Source organism: Vulpes vulpes, chromosome 1, assembly GCF_048418805.1.
Source record: "Vulpes vulpes isolate BD-2025 chromosome 1, VulVul3, whole genome shotgun sequence".
NCBI classification, from domain to species: domain Eukaryota; kingdom Metazoa; phylum Chordata; class Mammalia; order Carnivora; family Canidae; genus Vulpes; species Vulpes vulpes.
In genome coordinates, this window is record NC_132780.1 from 129,894,285 (window position 1) to 129,918,773 (window position 24,489).

Sequence of the window (24,489 nt, forward strand, 5' to 3'; positions counted from 1 at the left end):
CTGCTTCTCCCTCTGCCTGTGTCTCTGCCTCTCTCTCTGTGTGTGTGTGTGACTATCATAAATAAATAAAAAATTTTTTAAAAGAAAGAAAAATAAAGATAAGGGGCAAAGAGCGCTTGTTTGGACACTGTAGCTTTTCACTACAGTTGCCATCTATAGTTCTCAGGTTCCCAATGAGTAACCACATGTTTCTCACTTTGGAAAAATAATAACACACCAGTTCCTTTTGTTTTTCCAGCAAGTTTTAAAGAACAACCCTTTTGGGTATTTGGGGAATATATAAATAAGACACGAGAGATGGTGTCTGCAAATGAGAAATGATGAAGTAAAAGGAAGCTGCTTCCACATACAAATTGATTTGTCCATAGTTTTTTATTGACACTTTTTCAGTGTTACATAGGGAAAGGTATTGAGGATGTAGAAAGGAAAGCCATGCATACAAGGGAATGCAGCAGCACTTTAGATCTCAGGAAAGTGAGTATCTGGTGGGTCTTTGGGGAAATTGGGAAAGAGGAAATCCAATAAAGAGAAAGACCAACTTAGAGACAAAAGAAAGACTAAGAAATGTAACATCTTCCTGGAACCATAATAGAGAGGCTAAACTAGGTCTTCATTCTTTTTCATGGACCATATGGGAAAAGAGAGGTGGGAAAAACTAATTCTTCAGAGAATTACTAGTTCACAGAATGAACGAGTAGAATTAGAGCGCCATTGACAAACGTGAGGAAATAGCTGTGTTTAGGTTTTGGCAGGTGGGCAGGGAGTGGTAATAATATCATAGGGCTGCCATTTAATGAATCACAACTATTACATGCCAGAGACCACGCTACACCCTTTACAGAGTGATTCTTAAGCATTGCAGCAACCCCATGAGGTAGGTATCATCATTATTGTTATCATCATCATTAGCATTCCAATCTTGTAGAGGAGGACACTGGACTACAGGTTAAGAAGCTTATCCTGTCCCAGCAAGTGGCAGGGTTGGGAAAAGGACCAAAGCCTGCCAGGCTCTGAAGCCAAAGTGCTTTACATATCCCTACTTCTCCATGCTGCAAATTTCAAAGAGGGGTCGGGTGAGGGTGACTTGGGAGTTTACAAGTTCCCAGTGAAGGTTAAAGAACAATAAGATTCAGATCTGAGCAAGATAACTTCTAAATTTCACAGAATTATTGGATCTTGCCCCTAGAATTTCCAGGGAATGGAGAGAAAATGAGAAAGAACCAGTGAAGATGGTGGGAGGTAATTTTGATTGGGGGATTTCTTTGAGGAAGGGACCTGGAAGGGAAGAGTCAGGCCCTGCGGTGGATCCTAGACAGCAATCCGGTAGTTGGGATGGACCTGGGGCCTGACGTCGCAGACCATGCCAAGAAGCTGGGCCAGGACGCGTTCACGGTTTCTCTGCTGGGAGCTCTGCATGCCCTGCACCTGGCGTCTGGTAGCCTGTTCCACCTCAGCCGACAGGTTCCCCTGGGAGCCCATGGCCTGGGGGGATTGGGAAAGAGATGGAAGAGAGAAAGGCAAAAGCAGAAAACAGAGAAAGAAGGGTCCAGGCATGTGGAGGGAAAGATTCTGGAGCAACCAGGAAGAAAAGCCCTTGCCAAAACCATCCCCATCCCATCAAAATATCCAGACACCAAAGAGAGCAACACAACTCCCTTTCCTTTGAGACTTGACATGCAACTGCATCCAAAAACAGTAAAATCCCCACTACCTTACCACACATAACCGTAAAACTCTGCCTTCCACCCCAAATGACATCATATTCCATGTAGACAGTGGCAATCCTCCCCCAAGTTGTTCAATCCTTTCAAAACTCTCAGATTCTCTTATCACACATCTTTATCAATAATGTGGTCCTTGCTAAGGGTGGGTCCCTTTCAGCCCTTTATCATGTTGTTTTCTTGTAGAGCCACCCTGTACACACCTTATCATATACACCCACCGCCTTGCACCTTGGGGTCCCATCTCAACTTTCCCACAACTCACCGCCTGTTGCTTGCTCTGGAACTCCTGCTCTCGTTCTCTGCGGTACAGCTCCACCTCCATCTGCGCCTCCTCCTTTGCCTGCTTCAGACGCCGGGCCTTCCCTGGAAGCAGAAGAAAGGGGGGGGGGATAGACCCCCTAACACCACCCATTTCTTCCCTCCCAATCAGCCATCCCAGTCCCAGCTTTCTCCCACCAGCCTTAGATTTTCCCAGAGACTCATATGTTTGCTGTCCCCCCCCCCACCCCAATTTTCTTTCCAGACTCCAAAGGGAGAGGAGACTTACTCTTTCTGGCATCTGCCACCTTCTCAGCCGCCCGTTTCTCAGCTTGCAGGAGCTGCTGGATACCCTGGGACTGACTGGCCATTTCTGTGGTTATGGCTGATGCTGTTTTGGATGCTACCGAGGTACCAGATGGCTCCCCCCACCACCACTACACATGCACCTCCGAAGTCCTCCCCTTCCACCAGCTCCTTGCTGCAGTCCTCCACTACCCCTGGGTCTTAGTGCTCCCCTGTTCTGCTCAGCCTCCTGCACCAGGTGTCTCCCCCAAATTGATCCTCCCACGGATGGCTGGTGTCTTCTCCCTCCCGCACCGGCAGTACCTAGGAGGACCACCTGGGGGCAGCAGAGGCCAGGCCCAACGCTGCCCGCCGCGGGCACAGCAGGTGCCGCGTTTTCGCAGTCGAACATCCAGGAATGGGGGGGGGCAGGGGCAGCGAAGAGTGAGAAGGGGGCATAGAGGGGTTGAAGATGGGGTGAGAAGTAAGAAAGTGTGTCTTGGGGGAAGAGGATGCTGGCTTTCTCTGAATTCTTCCTAGTTGTCTTCCTTTTTTCGCTCCCCCTCCCGTTTCCGTCTCTCTTTTTTTCTACATATTTCCCAAGTTTAATTTATGCATCCATTTCAATGCCTTCTCGTACGGTTGTTTCTTAATGTCTTTCACACATGCCTTTTTTTTTGATCTGTCCCTGTTTTTGGCTTCGCTGTGGCTTGAGTTTTAGTGTTGCGTTTTCACTGTAATTTTTAATCTTTTCTCTTTATCTCCTCCGTTTTCTCTCTTTTCGTCTATCGTCTCCTCTCTTCCCGGTTGGGGGAGGGGAGGATAAATTAAGTCGCTGTGTCCCCCCCTCCCGTGCTCGGCTCCTCTTCCTTGTCTATCGTCCAGTCTTCCGGGTTCAGGCGGACCCTTTATCTTAAGTTCCCAAGTTTCCCCCCGAGGCCAGACTGAGGAAACACACACACACGCCCGCCCCCTCGGAGAGAGAGGACATCCGGTAGCGCGTTCCCTTCTGGCCTTACCTGCGTCTCGGCTTGCGCCATTTCCGGCCGCCTAGAGCGTCCCGCCCTTCCCGCCTCCTTCCTCGGAGCATCTTAAACACAGGCCTCGGGCCTGCAGCTCCGGGGGTACTGAGGGGGGCGGGGGGCAGGTCTGATGAATAACCCCTCCCCCCAGGCCCCAGCGGGAGAAGCCTCCACATCTGTCTGCCGGGTACATCATGTTCCATTTCTAGATCGTTATTTGAAATTATCTGTGACTTTAAATTCAGGGTTTTGTTGATAACAATTTTCCCCATCGTTTTTCATTCGCCTTTTTCAAAGTCTTATTAAATATTACCTGGGCTCGTGCGCCTCAAAGCAATTATCTGTCCTTTTCTCAAGTTTTACGTTAAAAAATCTGTGCCCCGAGCCCCCCTCAGGATTTTCTTCAGACCCACGGTGTGGTAAAGGGGTGAGAGTGGGAGAGGCCTGATTCCTGCCGCTTGGGAGGGGCGCGAGGAGGGGCGGGGATGTCAGAGACCGCGGGACCCTGACCACTGCCTTTCGTCCTCCGTGCTCAGCCCAAGACGTCCATGGCCTCCGGGTCCCGCCGCCAACGCCGAGAGCGTCGCTTCCGTCGTTACTTGTCCGCGGGGCGGCTGGTCCGGGCCCAGGCCCTCCTCCAGCGACACCCAGGCCTCGATGTCGACGCCGGGCAGCCCCCACCCCTGCACCGGGCCTGTGCCCGCCACGACGCCCCGGCCCTGTGCTTGCTGCTCCGGCTGGGGGCGGACCCTGCCCACCAGGACCGCCACGGGGACACGGCGCTGCACGCCGCTGCGCGCCAGGGCCCGGACGGTGAGTTTGCCTGCTGGGGAACAAGGTCGTGACCCGGGGACATGACGGGGAGTCGGCCTGCTGGGGAACAAGGTCGTGACTGGGGACGCGCCAGGGCCCGGACGGTGAGTTTGCCTGCTGGGGAACAAGGCCATGAGCCCCTAACTGACGGGGAGGAGATGAAGGCCAATCGTTGAAAAATCGGCTACTTCTATCTAGGAAGGTAGTTGACCACATTGGCATGTGGCAGTCGTTTCTGACTTTACATCACTGAGCTACCATTGTCCCAAGAGCCCAGCATTCTCAAAACAGCAACTTCAAATTTCCCATCTTTCTAGATGAGTCGCAAATTTGTCACTGGACTGGTGTTCCCCTACAGTGCAAAAAGTGAAATAGAGGGTAGGTTCTGCAGTTAGGTTGCCTGGGTTCGGATCCCAGTGCCACACTTAACAGCTGTGTATTCTTGAGCGACTTACTAAAACTTCTGAGGCTTAGTTTGCCCTCGAATACTATTAACAGCAGCTCTTGCTGTGCATGTGCCGGTACTTCTCACAAAACAGCTCATTTAATCGTCACAATAAGTACTAATATTATCCCTGGTTTCTCAGATGAGAAAACAGCACAGAGAAGTTAAGTAATTGGCCAAAGTCACCCAGTCACAAAGTGGTAGAGCAGGGATTAGAACCCAGGCAGCCTGGCTAGACCATCTGTACTCTTGAGGACTGTTGTATACATTATTGGATTATTCAGTCATAGTGCCCATGTTCAAAGCGCCCATGCCATCACATATGTTTAGAGAATCCCCTGACACAACGTGTAATTAGAGCATTACATGTTATTAGCACTCAGTAGATGCTGGCCAGTGTTGTTCCTGTTATCAACAGATCCATACCCTTTACCCTCAGTTCTACAACAACTAAAAAACAACACTAAGAGCCAAACATTTTTCTCATCAGTCTGCTAGCAGACCCGTGTGGTGAGAAAACCCAACGTGAACTAAAATGAGACTGTGATTCATTTTTATCCTACTAATGTCGATATTCATACATTTCTCTGCAGTATCTTTCATGTGTTTGGTTACTGGAGCTGCCCAGGCCCTCCAGGCTACTTAATACACAGTGTATGTACTTTAGATCAGCTCTACCAAATCTGAGTTCTGAAAAACCTTTGACACTGAGGGTTTCAGATGGGGACCTATTGACTGTGGAAGCAGCTCTGTAGAGATAATAGCCTTTAGGAAAATAAAGCCTCATAGAGACTTTTCTTCTAGAATAAGAACATTAGAGGAAGATCCCTGGGTTGGGATGAACAACCTTACCTCAGTATGATTGCTCCTATTGCCATCTTCCAGCTCCCCAACAGAAACCCCTCTCACCCCAAAAACTTCCCTCATAGAGTAAAAAAAAAATCCTCTTTTCTTTAATTCCCCTTAACAGGGCAGCCCCGGTGGCACAGCGGTTTAGCGCTGCCTGCGGCCCGGGGTGTGATCCTGGGGACTCAGGATCGAGTCCCGCATCAGGCTTCCTGCATGGAGCCTGTTTCTCCCTCTGCCTGTGTCTCTGCCTCTCTCTATATATATCTCTCTCTCTCTCTGAATAAATAAATAAATAAGTCTTTTAAAAAGTATATAATAATAATTCCCTTTAACATAGTGAGATAGGCTGGCATATTCAGATTTGTTTTTAAAGATTTTATTTACTTATTCATGAGCGATACAGAGAGAGAGGCAGAGACACACAGGCAGAGGGAGAAGCAGGCTCCCTGCAAGGAGCCCGATGTGGGACTCAATCCTAGGACCTGGGGATCACACCATGAGCCGAAGGCAGATGCTCAACCACTAAGCCACCCAGGTATCCCTCAATTCTTTTTTTAAACTTAAACAGAAAAAAAAAAAAAAAAACTTAAACAGAGGAGGTTTAAAATGTAAGCATCTAATTTGACAGCTGACATTTTACATGGCAAGAGAGCAGAGAACCCTGTGACAAATCTCAGTCCTGTTCATTCAGCCTCTAACACTTACAGGCTATGTACCAGGGACATGCAACTTAACTTCTATGACCCTAATTTGCCTCTTTTCATTATTATTAAGTTGGGGTTTTTTTGTTTGTTTTTAAGATTTTATTTATTCATTCATGAGAGACACAGAGAGACAGAGGCAGAGACGCAGGCAGAGGAAGAAGCAGGCTCCATCCAGGGAGCCCGATGTGGGACTTGATCTTGGGACTCCAGGATCACACCCTGAGCCAAAGGCAGACACTCAACCACTGAGCCACCCAGGCATCTTGGAGTTTTTTATTTTGTAACTTGTCTCTCTAAAATGGAAGCTGTGACAATTAAATGAGGCAAGCACTTGGTACAGGTTTGGCAGTCACCAAGTGAGAAGTATTGTTATTTGTATTCTTATATTATCCAATTATGGGTTTGGGGGTAATAAAAAGATCTCTCATAGTATGGTAGGATATTCTTTCATTATATTGACATCTGAGAAGCATATGAGATCAATACTGTTATCCTATTACAGAAGACGAAACAGTGTCTAGAAGGTTCAGGAACTTACTGCAATCTAATAGCCAACAGGTTGTTGTCTTCCCCGTACTTGGGTCACTCCCAAGCCTTGGGATCCTCTCAGGCCTTACTTCCTCCTGTTCCTCTGACAGCCATGCCACCAGATGGCCTTCTGGCTCTTTGGTAAATGGCTCATCATAGTCAGCTTCAAACTGCTTTAGAGACCATTAGATCTTAAAATGCAAATATTTTCTTTGAACAAATGAAATGACCCAGGATCCCCTAAGGAAGGGGAGGTTTTCCCCCATTCCCACATTAGCTATGTTAGCTGTTAGGTTCGAGGGATGAGGCAGTTGATGCTGGATTGACTGGGCTCTGTGATCACAACCAATGAGATGCTAGTGAATGGCTTTTGGTAACTTCCTTTTGGGACCCATCACCTCAAGGGGAAGTGGTCTTAACTGTCAAAGGCCCCCATATAAACATACTTTAGTCAGACAATAACCATCCTCTACACACGAGTATTGGTGAACATTAAGAAACAGTGGGTCATTTTCTCACAGACTTTGCAAAAAGAATGAAGTCCAAAGCCAGACAGCTTTTTTTTTTCTTTTGATGTAACATTCACTGCACTTCTGCTCTGCACCAGCACAGTACTAGACAACTGCCATCCATTACTCACTTGGACCTGCACAGTAGGAGTAAGCTGTGGCCCTATTTGGCAGATAACTGAGCCATTTTCTGGCGTATGTTCCGTTTGCCTTTCCAGCCTTTCGTACCACAGCACAACCACAAAACTGCAGTTTCAGCTACGTAGCTCTGTTTTGTTACTCTTGATCTTCAGGATCATGAGTTCAAGTCCCACATTGGGTATACAGATTACTTAAAATCTTTAAAAAATGGAAAGAAGGGGGGCACCAGGGTGGCTCAGTGGATGAGCATCTGCCTTCAGCTCAGGTCATGATTCTGGGATCAAGTCTCACATCGGGCTCCCTGCATAGAGCCTCCTTCTCCCTCTGCCTGTATCTCTGTCCCTCTCTCTGTATCTCTCATGAATAAATAAATAAAATCTTTAAAAATAAAATATTTTTAAAAAGGAAAAAGCCAAAAAACGTATTAAAAAAAGAAAATTTCATTAATAAAGTCATCTTTTTAATCTATCTGATGAGCAAAATTACAGGGTTAATTGGTGATAATCTTGGTAAAGGATGACACATGCACTCATATTCTTTGTAGGAGTGTATGTTGGCACAAATTTGAGAGCAAATCGGTAAGATCGCACATGTTCTTTGACTCAGAAATTCCATTCTGAGAATCTACCCCACAGAAATACTGTAAGGAGTCTACAAAGACATGTAGGAGGCCAAACATTTTTGGAAACAAAGTCTCTTGACCAGGCGTGGTGAGATGTTTATTTCATACACATAGCGGAACACTACACAGTCATAAAAAAGAATGAGGTAGACTTGTTTATGCTCCTGTGGAAAAATACAAATGAGACATCAGGTGAAAAAAGCAAGTTGCCAAACAAAAACATATAGCCTGGTTACACATCTCTGAAAAAAAAGTCATCCTGTGTATGCATTTTGTTTGTTTTTTTCTGTGTATGCATTTATATACACCAAGACAGGACTGAAAGGGGCCACAATAAACTGTTACCAGAGATTAAATTTATTCTTCGTTCTTTAAAAAGAAAAGATTTGGGACACCTGGGTGGCTCAGTGGTTGGGCGGCTGCCTTCAGCTCTGGTTGTGATCCCGGGATCCAGGATCAAGTCCCTGCAGTGGAGCCTGCTTCTCTCCCTCTGCCTATGTCTGCCTTTCTCTCTCTGTGTGTCTCTCATGAATGGATAAATAATTTTTAAAAAAATAAAAATAAAATATTTTTCAAATTAGTTAAATCCCTTTCACATTAAAATGTTACCCAGGTAAGATTGGAGGACAGCCACCCATAGTCCTACCACCCAGAGAGTAGAATTTTTACACATTTCCTTCTAGCCTATTTTTTTTTCAGCCATAGGAATTAGCCTCTTATTTTACACAATTGTGATTGGATCCTATGTATAGGTTTGTAGCCAGCTTTTCCACACACAAACATCATTTTTAGTGGCTATTGAATATTCTGTACCATATTTTACTTACCATGTTTTATAGTTGGAAGCCTTACTCCTTAGATCCTATGAATTTAAAAACCTCCTATGCAAGCCTGAACACCCACCCACCTTCATACCTGCTGTGAACCCTGTCAGGGAATAAGCAGTTGAAAGACAGGACTAGGTATATGTTGGGTGGGACAAGTTGGGAGCGCTGTTATAGGTCATGTCAGTAGTAAAGAGACATAGCCCCTCCTCTCATCCTGATGTGGTTTGAGCTGGGCAGCACTCAAGTACCAAGCGTGATGAGTGAGGGGCAACGGGCCTTGACCAGCCAAGGTGGGCCCATTCTGTCTTCCTACTTCCCTAGCAGTGACAGGACGCCCCTTCCCTTGTCCATCCTTTTGCCAGGTGACCAGTGTGTTGCAGCGCCACAAAATAAAGATTTAAGGACTGGTGGCCCATTTCCTCCTGCCCTAGGGAGAGAAAGTAGGTCCACAGGAAGGGAGGGTGCCTCACTCACCTTCCTCTGTCCCTGCAGTGAAAGAGGTGCTTGGTAGCCATAGTGGGTGGGCTTGGCCAGGGGTAGAGCACTGGTGGCAGTAAAGTGAACAGCTTGACCTTCAGCTTACGCTAGAATGGATGCAGTAGGTCAGGGCTCGGGAAGAGCGGAATTCAGGAATATCAGTCCTGCTTCTGTTTACCCCAGCCTCCTGTCAGCAAGCCCCTGGGCAAGACCCTAAATCTCAGCCCCTTTCTCCTGCCCTACATCAGTAGTCATTTGGAAAGAACTTGATTTGCTGCTAGGAACATTTCTATGGCTTGAACTCGTTGCTAGTCTGGACCCTCATACCTCCTCACCCCCCTCCCAGTATGCCCTGTATGAGGTTGGCTGAGAGAAATTCCCCTGAAAACATTTATTTTACTCAGTTTATTAAGCAGCAATATGTAAAGGTCTCTGTTATTTATTCGTATGTTTATAATGGTGCAGAGTAAAATATTCAATTATTTTACAGTCTGAAGTACAGTTTTGGGTGAGAAACACAATAAGAGTTGTAAAGTGACAACATTTTCATATGAAATACATAGAGGTTTTTGACATTGCCCAGGGTGGCTGGAAGCAGGCTGCAAAATGTCATTTAACATAGTAGGACTCCTGTATTTGTGGACACTAAAATAGTTTGTGGGGACGCAGACTAGAATATTTTAAACTACCATGCTTATCACACATGCGGTAAACTATCAGTAAATATTTGTCAGTGATGGTGATTTCCTAATACCCAGGAGGCTACCACGTGGGCAACTCTTTCCATGGCTCTAAGACCAAGGGAGTGAGTGACCCGCAGGATTCAAGATGGCAGTCCTGCCGAGGAGTGGGAGTCCCAGCTAACGTCTGCTTACTGCTCTTCCACCAACAGCCTACACGGACTTCTTCCTGCCACTACTGAGTCGCTGCCCCTCTGCCATGGGAATAAAGAATAAGGATGGGGAGACCCCTGGGCAAATTCTGGGCTGGGGACCCCCCTGGGATTCTGCTGAAGAGGAAGAAGAAGACGAGGCCTCTAAGGAGCAGGAATGGAGGCAGAAGCTGCAGGGAGAGCTGGAGGAAGAGTGGCAGGAGGTGATTGGGAGGTTTGAAGGTAAGGAATCCATCCCCATCTATAGCTGCCCTCCTTCCCTTGACCGCTCTTCCTGTACCACCGCATGAATGCTCCCGCTGGCCCGCTGTACCCCCTCCTCTGTACTCTCCTGCCCCTCCTGCCTATCACCTTCTCACAGCATTTTCCTGGCTACCCTCATCCTGCCCTCCCAAACAGATGACGCTTCCCATGAGACCCAGGAACCTGAGTCTTTCTCAGCCTGGTCAGATCGCCTGGCCCAGGAACACGCCCAGAAGCACCAGCAGCAGCACGAGACACAGGGAGCCTGCCGACCCCCACGGGCCGAGGGTTCCAATCATAGCTGGCAACAGCAGGAGGAGGAGCAGCGGCTCTTCCGAGAACGAGCCCGGGCCAAGGAGGAAGAACTGCGTGAGAGCCGAGCCCAGAGGGCCCAGGAGGCTCGTGGGGACCGAGGGCCAGAGCCAGCCAGGGCTGGGCCCAGCGCAGAGCACCCACGAGGAGCAGGGAGAGGCAGCCTCTGGCGCTTTGGTGATGTGCCCTGGCCATGCCCTGGGGGAGGGGACCCAGAGGCCATGGCAGCAGCCCTGGTGGCCAGGGGCCCCCCCTTGGAGGAGCAGGGGGCTCTGAGGAGGTACTTAAGGGTCCAGCAGGTCCGCTGGCACCCTGACCGCTTTCTGCAGCGATTCCGAAGCCAGATTGAGACCTGGGAGCTGGGCCGTGTGATGGGGGCCGTGACAGCCCTTTCTCAAGCCCTGAATCGCCATGCAGAGGCCCTCAAGTGATCTAGGGAAAGAGTGAGAACTGCAGGGAACACAGTGTTAGAGGCAGGGCCATAGGAAGGGGAAAGTCAAGTATGGGGATGACGAGGAAGAGGCCAATGCCACAGGATGAAGGATATGGGGTGGGAGCGAAATTTGTATTGAGTGGGAGTGGGGAGGATATGGGCCACCACCACTGCTGCTTGGCACCTCCATTTCCTAATAAGACCTGGTTCCACATCTCACTCCCTGTGTCTCCTCTGCCTTTTTCCATTGCTGTGGTTTTCATCATACATGACATCTCTTTCCTACCCCGCCTGCCCAAACCCGCAGCTCCTACACACCTGCAACACACACGCACACACTAAGATGTGCTCTCAGCTGGAGCCAGGAAGGCCCTGCATGCCCACCCACAGAGGCAGCCCTTAGGAGACCCAGTATGCCCACCAGTCTCCATTCCCTGCACTGGGCTCCTCCACTGTGCAGTCAATGACTGGAAAAATAGATGTGAACTGAGGCAAAAAAGGGAACAAAGCCAGTTTCCCTCCTCTCCTCAGTTCCCCAGGCAGAACCACATCCTCCTCCCCATTTAACACCCCCTCCCCCAACACAGGGCTTTCCCTTTGCTGAGTCACTGAATGCTCTGAATTGGGGGCAGCTGGAGCTGGGGGCCCTGAGGAGGTTGTGGGAGGATGGAATAGAAGCAGAATGGACAGAGGAAGAGCCCTGAGGGGGAGTGGAATTTTGGTTGCTAAAATTAGGAGCAGGGGAAGGAGATGGAAAGAGCCAAATTATGTAACCTGGGTTGTCTGTTCTTGGGCAACTAGAGATCCACACCCAAAGCTATCTCCCCTGGAGCTCCTCAGTCCTCTGTGTCCTCCGGGGCGCGGGTCCTCCTCTCCAGCTTCTGTTCCCATCGCACCCCTGGAATTCATCTCTGGGCAGTTCAGCTCAGCCTTCCAGATAGACCTCTTGTCCTGAGGTTGAAGGAAAGGTCCTGAGGAGCAGAGGGAGGGGGTCTGGCGCCATCCCCTTCCCTGTTCACACTCCATTTCCACTCCAGCTCCCCAGACCTGTAGACAGTACCAAACCCCACTGCCATCCCCCAGGACACAACAAGGAACTCCATGAAAAGAAAGGAAAGTACAGGTATGCGCCGGCCTGTGCAATCTGTACCACTCTACATCAGAGCATCTTATGAATCAGGAACTTACTTTCCAGGCTTGGAGCCCTGGTTTACTCAGGAGGATCCCAGGAGTGGAAGCAGAGGGCAATAGAGGATAGGGAGGGGAAGGCCGTGGAAGCAGGGGTATGCAGAGTGGGCAAGGGACCTGGGAGAAGACAGCCAGGAGACCCAAAGCCTCCCGAGACCAGGCAGCTATTCAGGGTCAGGAGGAGGAAGGGCTGGTGAGAAAGATCCTGTGAGAGGAAGCTGCTGTGATTCAGAGAAGAGTCTGCGAGCTGTGAGCAACCCAGGCGTCCGGTTCCTCTCACAGGCCGGAGATTTCGGAAGTGGCATGCAAAGAGCCCACATTGGGAGTGGGGGGAGTTGGGGTTGCTGGAGTTAGGATCCCTAAGCTGGGGGTGGAGAGGTAAGCATTAGAAACCTTTGGCAGCCAAATTTGCTCCTCCATCCAGATTTTTTTCTGGCTTTTAAGCACATCTTTGCCCTTCTACAAAAGTTACATAAAACCAAAGCAAAATAAGCCCTGATACCTAGCCCCCAAATCTACCTCTTTTCAACGTCCCTTCCTGGTGTCTGGCCCCCAGCCCTGTTGGGGGTTCCCCTGAGATGAGGGCTGTTCACTTTCTCTGACCACAGGGTTTCCGCTTCTGTGTCTCTTTGTTTCCTAGTCTGATAAAAATACTGAGCCCTAGAGGCCCTAGCTTCCTCTGACCCCCTGGGGCCAGGCAGCAGGCATCCTGTCCACCGTGGTGGGGGCAGGGAGGGGGGCCCAGGGATCCCCAAGGGATGACTCAGTGCCTACCATGAAACACTGGAGAGGTGTGAGTGTTTCTGCTCTCGACAGCTGGAACGAGGAATCTTAAGTGAAGGACGATGCATTGGGGTTCAGTTAGAAAAACAAGATTAGAGAACAAGACTAGAGAGATCAAAGAGGGTCAGTTAGGGGACTGGGGTTTAGGCAAGTTTGAGTTAAATTGAGAAAAGGATCTGGAAAGGAATCTATTCAGTGTAGTTCAACCAAGCATCAAGTAGCCCATTGGTAATCCAAACTGCTTCAAGTTTTCAGTCCAACAGCAGAGGTGAGGCCCATACCTAATTGTGATTCAGGGCATGTTGCGGAGTGAATGCCCTAGAGTAAGTCCTAGTGGATCCAGAAAAGGGGAGGTGAATTACATCTGAAAGCACGGGGGCGGTGGGGCTCTCGGTGTAAGTGAATGGAAAAGCTCCGTAGATCAATGAAATGGCTTCAGCAGAGACCAGGAGTCAGAAAACAGCATACTGAGGAAAAGATGAACATCCTGTGGTAGACCAAACACAGGTGTGAGTGAGCACGTGTTGAAGAAGGGACCATAGAATGCCAAGGTAAAGGGTTTAGGACACACTTCATGCTGTGTGCTGTGGTGCTGGTGACAGCTGTGCAGAAGAGGGAGAGAGAACGGGAGAGTGCTATATGTGTTACAGATAAGGAGTCAAGAAAAAACTATCATTCTGTGAACACCTACCATGTCAAGCCCCTTCCTAACATGAGTAATCCTGCCAACAACTGTTCAGAAGGTGGGTGGTCCATCTCCATCATAAAAAGGAAACCGGGGCTCATATACATGCTGAACTTGCTTAAGGCCACACAGGTAAAAAGTAGCAGAATGAGCACAAAGCTCATCTTACTCCAAGACTCTGGTACTTGTATACTTTAACTTGGGTCCCAGTAATTCCAAGTAGTATTAAAGGAGGGAACATGGGATCCCTGGGTGGCTCAGCGGTTTGGCACCTGCCTTCAGCCCAGGGCGTGATCCTGGAGACCCGGGATCGAGTCCCACGTCGGGCTCCCTGTGTGGAGCCTGCTTCTCCCTCTGCCTGTGTCTCTGCCTCTCTCATTAATAAATAAAATAAAATAAAATAAATGAAAAAGGAGGGAACAGATCTTAAAAAACTGAGAAGATAAGTCATTAGCCCAAGACAACTGATGGGATGCTGGGAGGAATCTTAGAAGAGGAATTTTAGATGACTCTGAATTTCGAGCCTGAAGATTAGAAAGATGCTGCCCTTAGCCTAGCTGAGGGGAAAGATAAGGAATTCAGTTTCAGACACTAAAGCAATAAATTTTTATTGAGCACCTGAGAGGAGCAGGGCACTCTACTAGACAAAAGGTTTAAATGAAATATAAAGTCACTGCCCTCATTAGAGGGCTTGCAGTATAACAAGTTAATATAAAAGTAACAACTACAAGTAATAATGGGAGGTGCACCTGCTTAGAGAAATGAAGTGTTCAAAGAAGGCTTGCTGAGTTTGAGGGGTTAGCATAATATGCAAGTGGAGATTTCCAGCAAGCAGGTCCAGAACTCAAGAGAAAAGTTTGAACTGGAGGGGTAGATTTGGGCATCATTCCCTTCCTAGCAGAGACAGTCTCTGGAGTGGACAGGATCCCTGAGAGAGGGTGACCAGAATAGCCCCTAAAGACGGTCAAAGCAAGAGGAATCACTAAGGGAGGGAGGTGGGGGAAGCGGTCAGAGAAGTAGGGCAAGGGAGGGGTGTGCCAAGCAGAGACCGGGCAACTACATCTAATGCTTCAAAAAGGTCTAGTAGGGGAAGGTTGAAAGATCCTTTGGGTTCAGGAACTAGACAATTACAAATTTTGAGAAAACAGTTTCCACTTACCAGAGGGGCAGAAATCACTTTACAGAGGTTGAGGAATGAGTGGGAGGTGAGGAAAGGGAGGTGGTAGGTACAAAGTCATAGAATGGTGAATATATAAGACAACTAAGAATCATCTCTAGTTCAACCCACGAATTCTACAGATGAGGAAAATTTTACCAGTTCCCAAAAAAGTGGGTAGTTAAGGGGGCCTACTCTCTTAAGACATCACACAGAAAAGGAAGGTGAGAGATAGAATGGATATTTGAAAAAAAAAAAAAAAAAGAATGGATATTTGCGAGAAAAACAGAGTCCAGGGAAGTATTTTCAAGAAATAAAACTGGGGACGCTTGGGTGGCTCAGAGGTTAAGCATCTGCCTTCAGCTCAGGGCATGATCCCAGGTTCTGGGGATCAAGTCCCATGTCAGGCTCCTTGCATGGAGCCTGCTCCCTCTGCCTGTGTCTCTGCCTCTCTCTGTGTGTGTCTCTCATGAGCAAATAAAATCTTTAAAAATAAATAAATAGATAGAAATAAAATTGAACATGTTTGTAAAATGAAAGCAAGATGCATGAAGAGAAACATACTGAAAATGTGGGGAAAGAATATAGTAAAGACACAGGAAGTGGATTACAGAGTACAAAGGATCAGCCTTGGACAGAAGAAAGAGTCTTGGAGTCAAAAGAAAAGAAAGATGGGGTGTCTGGGTGGCTCAGTTGGTTAAGCATCTGCCTTCAGATCAGATCACTGATCCCAGGGTCCTGGGATCAAGCCCTGCACGGGCTCAGAGAAGAGTCTGCTTCTCCTTCTCCCTCACCCTCTGCCCCTCTCCCTGCTCATGCTCTCCCTCGCTCTCTCTCAAATAACTGAAAAAAAATTTAAAAATAAAATTTAAATTTAAAAATAGATGAAATATAAAGTAGAGGAAAAAGAAAGAAGTGAAGAGGTCAGCTTGGATGGCCGTAAGCTCAATGAAAGAGATGACAGCATCACCAACCGAAAGTAAAGAGGTAAAGTTGAGGTGTAAGAGGCTCAGAGAACATTGTGTGCAGAAATGTAAAAGGGAATCAAGAAAGAAGGATTGAACTGAGAAATACTGAGAGCTCTCTATGGCAAGGGTTAGCAGAAGGCCTCTTTTAGTGACATGACTCTCCTGCACTATGTGGCAACCTTGGAGAAAGCCTCAAGAATAAGACCACTGAGTTCATCCAAATCAAGTTTTTCAAGATCTTGGTAGAACACCAAGTGCTTCTAAAGTGCTTATGAAGGGGTGTCTGGGTGGCCCAGTTGGTTAAGCACCTGACTCTTGATTTTGGCTCAGGGTCATGAGATCAAGCCCCACGTTGGGCTCTGCTCTAGGTGCAAAACCTGGTTAAGATTCTCTCCCTCCTTCTCCATCTGTCCCCTCCCCTGCTCATGCACTCTCTCTCTCTCCCAAATACATAAATAAGTGCTAGTAAAAGTAGTTGAAATTTTTGACCATGCAGTGCAAATTAAACCATATGGGCAAGGAAAACAAGGAAAGAAGAGGAATTGGAAGCCTTGGTGAGAATGGGGAACTAATTTGTTGGGGAGGAGTAGGGGGTATGAAAGTGAGTGGTCATGATGAGAGGGAAAATTCAGAGTTCAAGATCTCAAAGATGTAGCCCTTCCAGGTGATGCTGAGGTCTGAAATACAACCTTGCTCATGGGTGCCTAAACAGGAGCAGGGAAAGAGGCTATAAAGCTGTTGTAATTGAGAAATTTTAAGGCACTGAGAGGACAGTGTGAGACTCATTCTGCGTGGTTTTGATGTCTCTAAAGATGTTGATAGGGATGAAATATGAAGAAGAGCTGAGTTTGGTATAAAATTGTTAAGGGTGTGATAAAGATGGTGAAGATAGTAAGAGAATGGCAAATGCAAAAGGCATGGGCTTCAAGAGGAGAAAAGGAGGTTGCTAATGGTGCTGAACAGTGATCTCTCCTCTGCCCCCTACCCCTTGTGATTCGGAGGAAGGAAGAGCAGTGTTCACCAAAGAGAAAAGAAGCATCATTAGGGTAAATCCAGGTTTCATGGTGCCAGAGGAAGACTCTTTCAAAAATGAGACAGAGAATTTGAATATATGAGGAGTTCCATCAAATATTGTGAAATTGGCTGAAGTGTCCCTGTCAGGTAAGAAGTCTAATCCAGAGAGGTTAGATCCCAGTGAGACTTCAGGAGAAGACAAGGTCTGGAGGAGTTTTGCTTCTGGAGATAGGAGATTGCTGCTTCTGGAATTTAGAATGGAAGGTACATAGCATTTATTACGAGGGAAGAAACATTAAGCACCTTTTTAAAAAAGATTTTATTTATTTATTCATGAGAGACACAGGGACAGAGAGAGGCAGAGACGTAGGCAGAGAGAGAAACAGGCTCCATGCAGGGAGCCCGATGTGGGACTCCATCCCGGGACCCGGGGATCATGCCCTGAGCCAAAGGCAGACGCTCAACCGCTGAGCCACCCAGGCGTCTCAAAACATAAATACCTTGAAGGAGGTCTCAGGAGGATGCACAAGGCAAAACATGTCTTCCAGTTGCATGGCTTTAAATGCCATCCTCATGCTGATGACTTCTAATGTTGTCTCTCTAGCTCTGACCTTGCCTCTGAAAGCCAGACTCCTATCCAACTGGCAAGTGAAATCTCTACTTGGATGTCTGCCCAATGGATTTTTTTAAAGGTTGTTTTTTTTTTTTTTTAAGATTTCATTTATTTATTCGTGAGAGACACACACAGAGAGAGGCAGAGACACAGGCAGAAAGAGAAGCAGGCTCCATGCAGAGAGCCCGATATGGGACTCCATCCCCAGGACTCCAGGATCACAACCCAAGCCAAAGGCAGATGCTCAACTGCTGAGCCACCCAGGCATCCCTACCCAATGGATTTAGACTTAACATATTCAAAATCAAACTTTTGGTTCACCCACTTCATCAGAATCCGTGTCCCAGTCTCCCTATCTTCCATCTCCACACACATCCACTCAAATCTAACATCAAGTCTTGTCAATTCTACCCCTGAAATATATCCCACATTTGTCTACTTCTCTCCATTTCCATGGCTGCCACCATCTTCTCTCTTCCTATCACTGCCATTGCCTCCTAACTTGTGTCCCTGCTTTCATTTTTTCCTTCTACAATCCAATCTAGACACAGGATCTTTTTTTTTTTTTTTTAAGATTTTATTTATTTGAGAGAGAGTGTGAGTGAGAGAAAGAGAGCAAGAGCAGTGGAGACACAGAAGGAGAGGACGAAGCAAACTCCCCACTGAGTAGGGAGTCAGATCTAGACTGTATCCCAGGACTCTGGGATCATGACCTAAGCTGAAGGCAGATGCTTAACCGACTGAGCCAATGAGGCACCCTAGATCTTTTAAAACCCTAGGATCTGGGATCCCTTGGTGGCGCAGCAGTTTGGCGCCTGCCTTTGGCCCAGGGCGTGATCCTGGAGACCCGGGATCGAATCCCACATCGGGCTCCCGGTGCATAGAGCCTGCTTCTCCCTCTGCCTGTGTCTCTGCCTCTCTCTCTCTCTCTATGTGTCAATATCGTAGATTAAAAAAAAAACAAAAAACAAAAAACCCTAGGATCTTTGAAAAACACAAATCCAATCACCTCTGCCTCACTCCATTCCATCCTCCACCTCCTCCCCAGTCCTCTTTCCCCTCTTCCCCCCTTATACACAAGGATACATACACACTGACACCCTGCTTCTCATGATTTATTTACCTTTGAATGGCCCTGCATGATCTGGCTCCTGCCTTCTCTCTCTGACTCCATCCCCTACCCCGCTCCCACTGTCCCTCTGCTCCAGCCACACACCAGCTTCCTTTCTGTTCCTCAACACCCCCTGCTCATTTCTACCTTCCAGCTTTTGCAGTAGCTGTTCCCTTTGCCTGGAATGCTTCTCCCCTAAATCTTCACCTGGTCACTCTTACCTGTCATTTGGGTCTTAGCTTAAATGCCACTTACTCGGAAAGGACTTCCTGACCACTGTGTCTAAAGTAGTTCTCTGCCACTCCTCACATGTCCTCTATTATTTCCTCATAGCACTACTTATTGACTTCATCAGAGTATTTCCTTTATGCTTTGCTTTACTAGGATGTCTGATTTGCTTGCCACTATATCCCTATTGCCTAGAACAGTGCCCAGCACATAATAGGTACTCAAAAAACCGTCTTAAATTGGGGCCAAAAAAAAAAAACTCTTAAATGGAGGGATGGATGAATAATGGAATAAAACAAGAGAAAGCCCAACTTTAGGTTTGAGGCTTAGATTGGACTTACCTGTAGAATCAGGTTTATTTATTTATTTGTTTATTTTATTTTATTTTTTTTTTAAGAATCAGGTTTAACTATAGGGTCAGGTGTGGGGATGAGTTAATTTCAAGATTAGCTCTAGGAAACAAGGTTGGGTTAGTTTAGAGGATAAGTTTATTTTCAGGTTTATTTATTGGAATGTATTTAGATTTGAGGTTAGGGTTGAGTTTGAGTTGCGAATTGGGTTGAGGTTAAATTTGAGTTAGGGTCAAAGTATTAAATCCCAATTTAGGTTTTGAGGCTAAGTTCAAGTTTGAAGCTAACGTTCAAGTTTCAACCTCATTTAAAGGCCTCAGAGATTTCACTAGTTCTCCATAGAGCCGACTGTAAAGCCTGTATGTCCCTGAGTTTGGGGCACAAGACTCCAGTCATCACCCCTCCCACCCAGGGAAAGCCCCAAACCAACTGCTGGCCTCCCCAAGAAAGAAACCAAATTTCACACAACCTCCGAAACTGAGATTGAAACCAAGATTGGTCCATCTCGAGGAGCGTCCTTCAGCACATCACAAACGCCTGTGACACTGAGCCTCAGCCCAGTCTTGCCCTTCCTTCCTCTCTGTCTCTCATGTCCTATCACTCCTTGCCTTCCCCTTTTTGTTCCTCAATGCCCTGTCTTCCTCTCTGACCTAAGTTTCTCCCTTTCTCGGTTTCTCACCATTAATTGCAACACTGTTTTATATTTTAATATAACTGAGGTCACTTAGTCCATCAGCTCCTACCATTAGAGTCACAGAAAGAGACAACAGGAAGGAAAAGGAACCCCAGAGAGAGAGACACACACACAGAGGAAAGGAAAGGAGCAGAGACCAAGAGGGAAACCAACAGTGACATAAGAGACAGTAGGTTAAAAGAATTAAGAAGCCAAGTTACAGACTAAGATTTTTTTTTTTTTAAGATTGATTTCTTTATTAGAGAGAGAGTGTACGCAAGAGCTCAGGGGAGGGGCCGAAAGAGAGGGAGTGAGAGAACTCAAGCAAACTCCTCATTGAGCATGGAGTCCAACATAGAGCTCCAGCTCACAACCCTGAGATCACAACCCGGGTGGAAACCAAGAGTTTGATGTTTAATTGACTGAGCCAGTCCCCCTCCCAGACCAAGATAATTAAAAGGGACATCTATGGCTACTCTTCCTCCATCACATCTGGTCAGCCCCCAAGACCTGTAGATTTTTCCTAGAAACTCTCTTGTCCTTTCTGTCCTCCTGTTGCCTCCTCATTTTGTCATCTCCTTGCTGGATTATTACACAACTTTCCTGACTGCTGTCCACATTTTGCTTTTCCCTCCAGCCCCTCAATTCCTATACACTAATCCATTCTTCCTGCAGCTTCCAGACTCATTTTTCTGATGTACCAAGTGAGTCCCTCTCTCACTTAAAAATTTTGGTGGCTTCCCATCATTGTTAGAATGAAACAAAAACTTTTCTTGGTTTTAAACCCTTCAGAATGTGTTCTCAGCTTCCCTCGCAAGCCTCATCTCTGCCCCTTCTATTTGTACCCAAAGTGTGAATAAAGTGAAAGAAAAAAAAAGTGAAGAAATTCAGCTTGGATGGCCCAGAGCTCAATGAAATAGATGACAGCATCACCAATTGAGAGTGAAGAGGTAAAGTTGAGGTGTAACAGGCACAGAGATTTAGAACATCTAAGATAGAGAACCTGCAGGACTGTAATGGGGAATCAAGAAAGAAGGATTGAGAAATACTGAGGGCTTTTTGAGGTTAGATGGCAAGGGTTAGCAGAAGGCCTCTTTTGGCTACATAACTCTCCTGCAATGTGTGGCGACCTAGAAGAAAGCCCTAAGAATGAGACCATTGAGTTTACCCAAATCAAGTTTTTCAAGATCTTCTTGGTAGAACACCAAGTGCTACTAAAGTGCTTATGAAGGGGTGTCTGGGTGGCTCAGTTGGTTAAGCACCTGACTCTTGATTTTGGCTCAGATCATGATCTCAGGGTCATGAGGTCAAGCCCCACGTTGGGCTCTACTGAATGGGGAGCCTGCTTAAGATTCTCCCTCTCCCTTATGTCCTGCTCAGGCTGTCTCTCCACAGTTAATGCTTGACACCCACCCACCCCCAGGCCAAGTTCAACGGCTTTTCTATGGACTGCCATAAGCCCACTATCACACTTTATTGCAATATCTGGTAACTTTCCTATTTTCCACACTGGTCTTTGAGCTCCTAGAGGTCATGGGGACCGTCTTTCAAACCTGTAACCTTGATGCCTTGTGTAAAATGCTCAATAAACATTTGTGAAATAGAGAGAAAGCTAAAGAGGTAGAAGGAGAATGAAAAGAAATAATACTCTTATCGGACCAGGAAGACATGAAAGACAAGGAGCCTCAAGAAGGGGGAGGAAAGGGGATCCCTGGGTGGCTCGGTGGTTTAGCGCCTGCCTTCAGCCCAGGGTACGATCCTGGAGTCCCGGGATTGAGACTCACGTCGGGCTCCTGGTATGGAGCCTGCTTCTCCCTCTGCCTGTGTCTCTGCCTCAATCTCTCTCTATGTCTATCATGAATAAATAAATACAATCTTTAAAAAAAAAAAAAAAGAAGGGGGAGGAAAGCAGGAGAAATGACTGATACAAACCCTGAATGCTACTTATGTGCCCCACAGGGCACCAAGACCACTCAGAACCTTTGTGCCAGAGGAGAACAGCAATATGCCCAATGCCATAGTGGGGGTGGGGGAGCTTTAGCCATTTAAAACCCTCAAAGATGAGGTTTAGCGTCTGCCTTCAGCTCAGGACATGCGTGATCCCAGAGTCCTGGGATCGAGTCCCATTTGGGCTCCTTGTGTGGAGCCTGCTTCTCCTGTCTCTGCCTCTCTCTGTCTCTCATGAATAAGTAAATAAAATCTTTAAAAATAAAATAAAATAAATAAAACCCTCAAGATGAAAGCATAACAACACCAATAAAAATGGTGATACTTGAGAAAGCCAGTTGTGATTTTCTCAGTCTTCTAAAACATGGATAAAATCATACTTAGAGGGATGCCTGGGTGGCTCAGCAGTTGGGCATCTGCCTTTGGCTCAGGGTGTGATCCCACGGTCCTGGGATCGAGTCCCACATCGGGCTCCCTCATGGAGCCTGCTTCTCCCTCTGCCCCTCTCTCTGTGTCTCTCATGAATAAATAAATAAAATCTTTTTAAAAAATCATATTTAGAAACCTTGCTTTTTTTTACATACAAATTAAGTGAAAACTGGCTCATGTATCAGAATGTTCATATCGACATCTTTCAGAGTAACCAAAAACTAGAAACAAACCAAATGTCTCTCAACAGAAAAATGGGCAAATAAGTTAGAGTATATTCACACAATAGATTGCTGCATCATAATGAAAAGCAACAACAACAAAAACAACATACTGAACATGCAAATCACATGGATGGATCTCACAAACATCATGTTGAGTGAAAGAAGCCAAACCCAACAAGTACATTCTGTATGACTTCATTTATATGACATTCAAAAGCAGAGACAACTAATCTATGGTGATAGAGGTCAGAAAGTGGTTGGTTATCTTTAGAGGTTATCAACTGGGAGGGAGCATGAGAGAACCTTTTAGAGACCCAAAAATATGTTGAACTGGGTGGTGACTACATGAACAGATGGAAAGGCTCATCAGGCTGTAAGTTTAACAGATACGCACCTTACTGTACCCAAGTTAAAAGGGGGAAATCTTAAACATTATACTGGTGCTGCAAATGCAGCTTCCAGACAAGTCTTTCAGAGTTGACCCTAGCTCAGTACCCTCAAGCTCCTCCTGCCTTCCCTCCCTGTAGAGAACTTTGGAAGTTGCTACATTCCTTAATCCCAGAGTGTGTGTTTGTTTGCGGTTATATAAATCCGATCTGGAGTGGGGGGTGCGCCTGGGTGGCTCATCTAGTTAAGCATCCAGCTCTTGGTTTCAGTTCGGGTCATGATCTTGGGGTCTTGGAATCAAGCCCCACTTCAAGCTCCACGCTTGGCAGGGAGTCTGCTTAGTTGGGATTCTGTTTCTCCCTCTCCTTCTGCCCCTCACCCTGTTCACACACTCTCCCCACCTCCCCCACCTAAATAAATGAATAAATAAAATCTTTTTTAAAAAATCTGGGGCACCTGGGTGGCTCAGTTGGTGAGTATCTACTTTTGGCTCAAATAGTGATCCTGGGGTCCTGGGGACGAGTCCCGCATCAGGCTCCCCATGGGGAGCCTGCTTCTCCCTCTGCCTGTGTCTCTGCCTCTCTCTCTCTCTTTCTCTGTTTCTCATGAATAAATCAATAAAAATCTTTTTTAAAAAATTTGATCTATGGAGGCCACCTAAGGTGGGGTGAGGCGAATGACACTCTTCACGAGTGAGATGAGACTTCATCATATGTGAGCCCATGGCAATATCCCTAAGTAGGGGAACCATGACATTCATCTTCCAAACCAGGACACTTTTGAGAGCAAAAGGGAGATCCATGAACATTTTCACCAGGACAACAGGCATCAACCAGAATGTCCCAGGCAAAGGGATATATAATGCAAGTTCTTGATCTAAAACCTGCCAGACGGCCAGGAAAGTACACACACGGGGACAAGTGTGATTTGAACCATTTGGGACAAGGCTGGGGGTGTACGAGGAGGAAATGGGCACAGAGAGTAGCCTGTGATCAATGGTGCAGAGGTGTTCTATATAATGGCTCTTCAGGGAACCTGGCCTCCAGCCCACACCCCAGCTGCTCCCTTCCTCCTCTCCGAATTGACTGTCCCTTCTCTGGAACTCCTGGGCCTGACCCCACTCCCTGGCCCTCCCAGCCCACGGTTCCCCTGACCTGCTCCCTTTCCCAGAACTCAGTCGTCTGAGCCCCCAGCCTGTGGTTCACTCCTAGGCCTCAGCCTTTCCTGCCTTCGACTGAAACGGCAGCATCTTCTAAGCCCTGGGGGCTTCCCCGGGCCCAGCCGGGGGCCTAGAACCCGCCCGCCTGCCACGCTGCCACTGCCGCTTCCTCTATAAAGGGGACCCAGGCGTCCGGGCCCAGGCACCCAGCCTAGCAGGTGAGACTCTCCGCCCCGTCGTCCCCGTGGGTGGCAGACCCCGCTGGGCACTCGGCCCCTCTGCCTGCGCCCCAGCCCCCCAGTACCTCCGGCCTGGGGCTGGGCCTGGGTGGGTTCACTGTCGGTTTGTTCCCCTCCCTCTGATGCTTCATCAATCAGACTTTTTTCTCTGTCTCTGTCACACGTTCTCTGTTTCTACCACGATACCTCTCTGTTCCCCTCTCGTGTCTGTTTCTCTTTCTGTGCCCCCCTTGTTCAGCCGGGCTTTCCCT

General features: G+C 47.3%; 2 protein-coding genes across 3 annotated transcripts; one reads left to right on the forward strand and one right to left on the reverse strand.

Moving 5' to 3' along the window:
• Positions 1–353: 353 nt before the first annotated feature.
• On the reverse strand, positions 354–2,804 carry ATP6V1G2 (ATPase H+ transporting V1 subunit G2). The gene is made up of 3 exons (XM_072727463.1): positions 2,272–2,804; positions 1,987–2,087; positions 354–1,482 (listed from the first exon to the last, which is right to left on the reverse strand). Exons 1-3 carry the CDS (start codon positions 2,351–2,353, stop codon positions 1,309–1,311), a joined length of 357 nt encoding a protein of 118 aa, XP_072583564.1. The 5' UTR covers positions 2,354–2,804; the 3' UTR covers positions 354–1,308.
• NFKBIL1 (NFKB inhibitor like 1) lies at positions 2,734–11,303 on the forward strand. Of its 2 annotated transcripts, none has more exons than XM_025990405.2 (4): positions 2,734–2,751; positions 3,826–4,102; positions 10,097–10,318; positions 10,496–11,303. In XM_025990405.2, exons 2-4 carry the CDS (start codon positions 3,838–3,840, stop codon positions 11,080–11,082), a joined length of 1,074 nt encoding a protein of 357 aa, XP_025846190.1. In that variant the 5' UTR covers positions 2,734–2,751; positions 3,826–3,837; the 3' UTR covers positions 11,083–11,303. The 2 variants fall into 2 exon arrangements, with proteins under 2 accessions (XP_025846190.1, XP_025846189.1); XM_025990404.2 differs by lacking the exon at positions 2,734–2,751 and adding an exon at positions 3,335–3,476.
• Positions 11,304–24,489: the final 13,186 nt, after the last annotated feature.

Coding starts and splice junctions, on each gene's coding strand:
- ATP6V1G2 (XM_072727463.1), bottom strand. CDS start 2,353: ATGGCCAGTCAGTCCCAGGGTATCCAGCAGCTCCTGCAAGCTGAGAAA. Junction 2,088..2,271: donor GGTGGCAGATGCCAGAAAGA/GTAAGTCTCCTC, acceptor TTCTGCTTCCAG/GGAAGGCCCGGCGTCTGAAG. Junction 1,483..1,986: donor TCCAGAGCAAGCAACAGGCG/GTGAGTTGTGGG, acceptor CAATCCCCCCAG/GCCATGGGCTCCCAGGGGAA.
- NFKBIL1 (XM_025990404.2), top strand. CDS start 3,420: ATGAATAACCCCTCCCCCCAGGCCCCAGCGGGAGAAGCCTCCACATCT. Junction 4,103..10,096: donor TGCGCGCCAGGGCCCGGACG/GTGAGTTTGCCT, acceptor TTCCACCAACAG/CCTACACGGACTTCTTCCTG. Junction 10,319..10,495: donor GGTGATTGGGAGGTTTGAAG/GTAAGGAATCCA, acceptor CCTCCCAAACAG/ATGACGCTTCCCATGAGACC.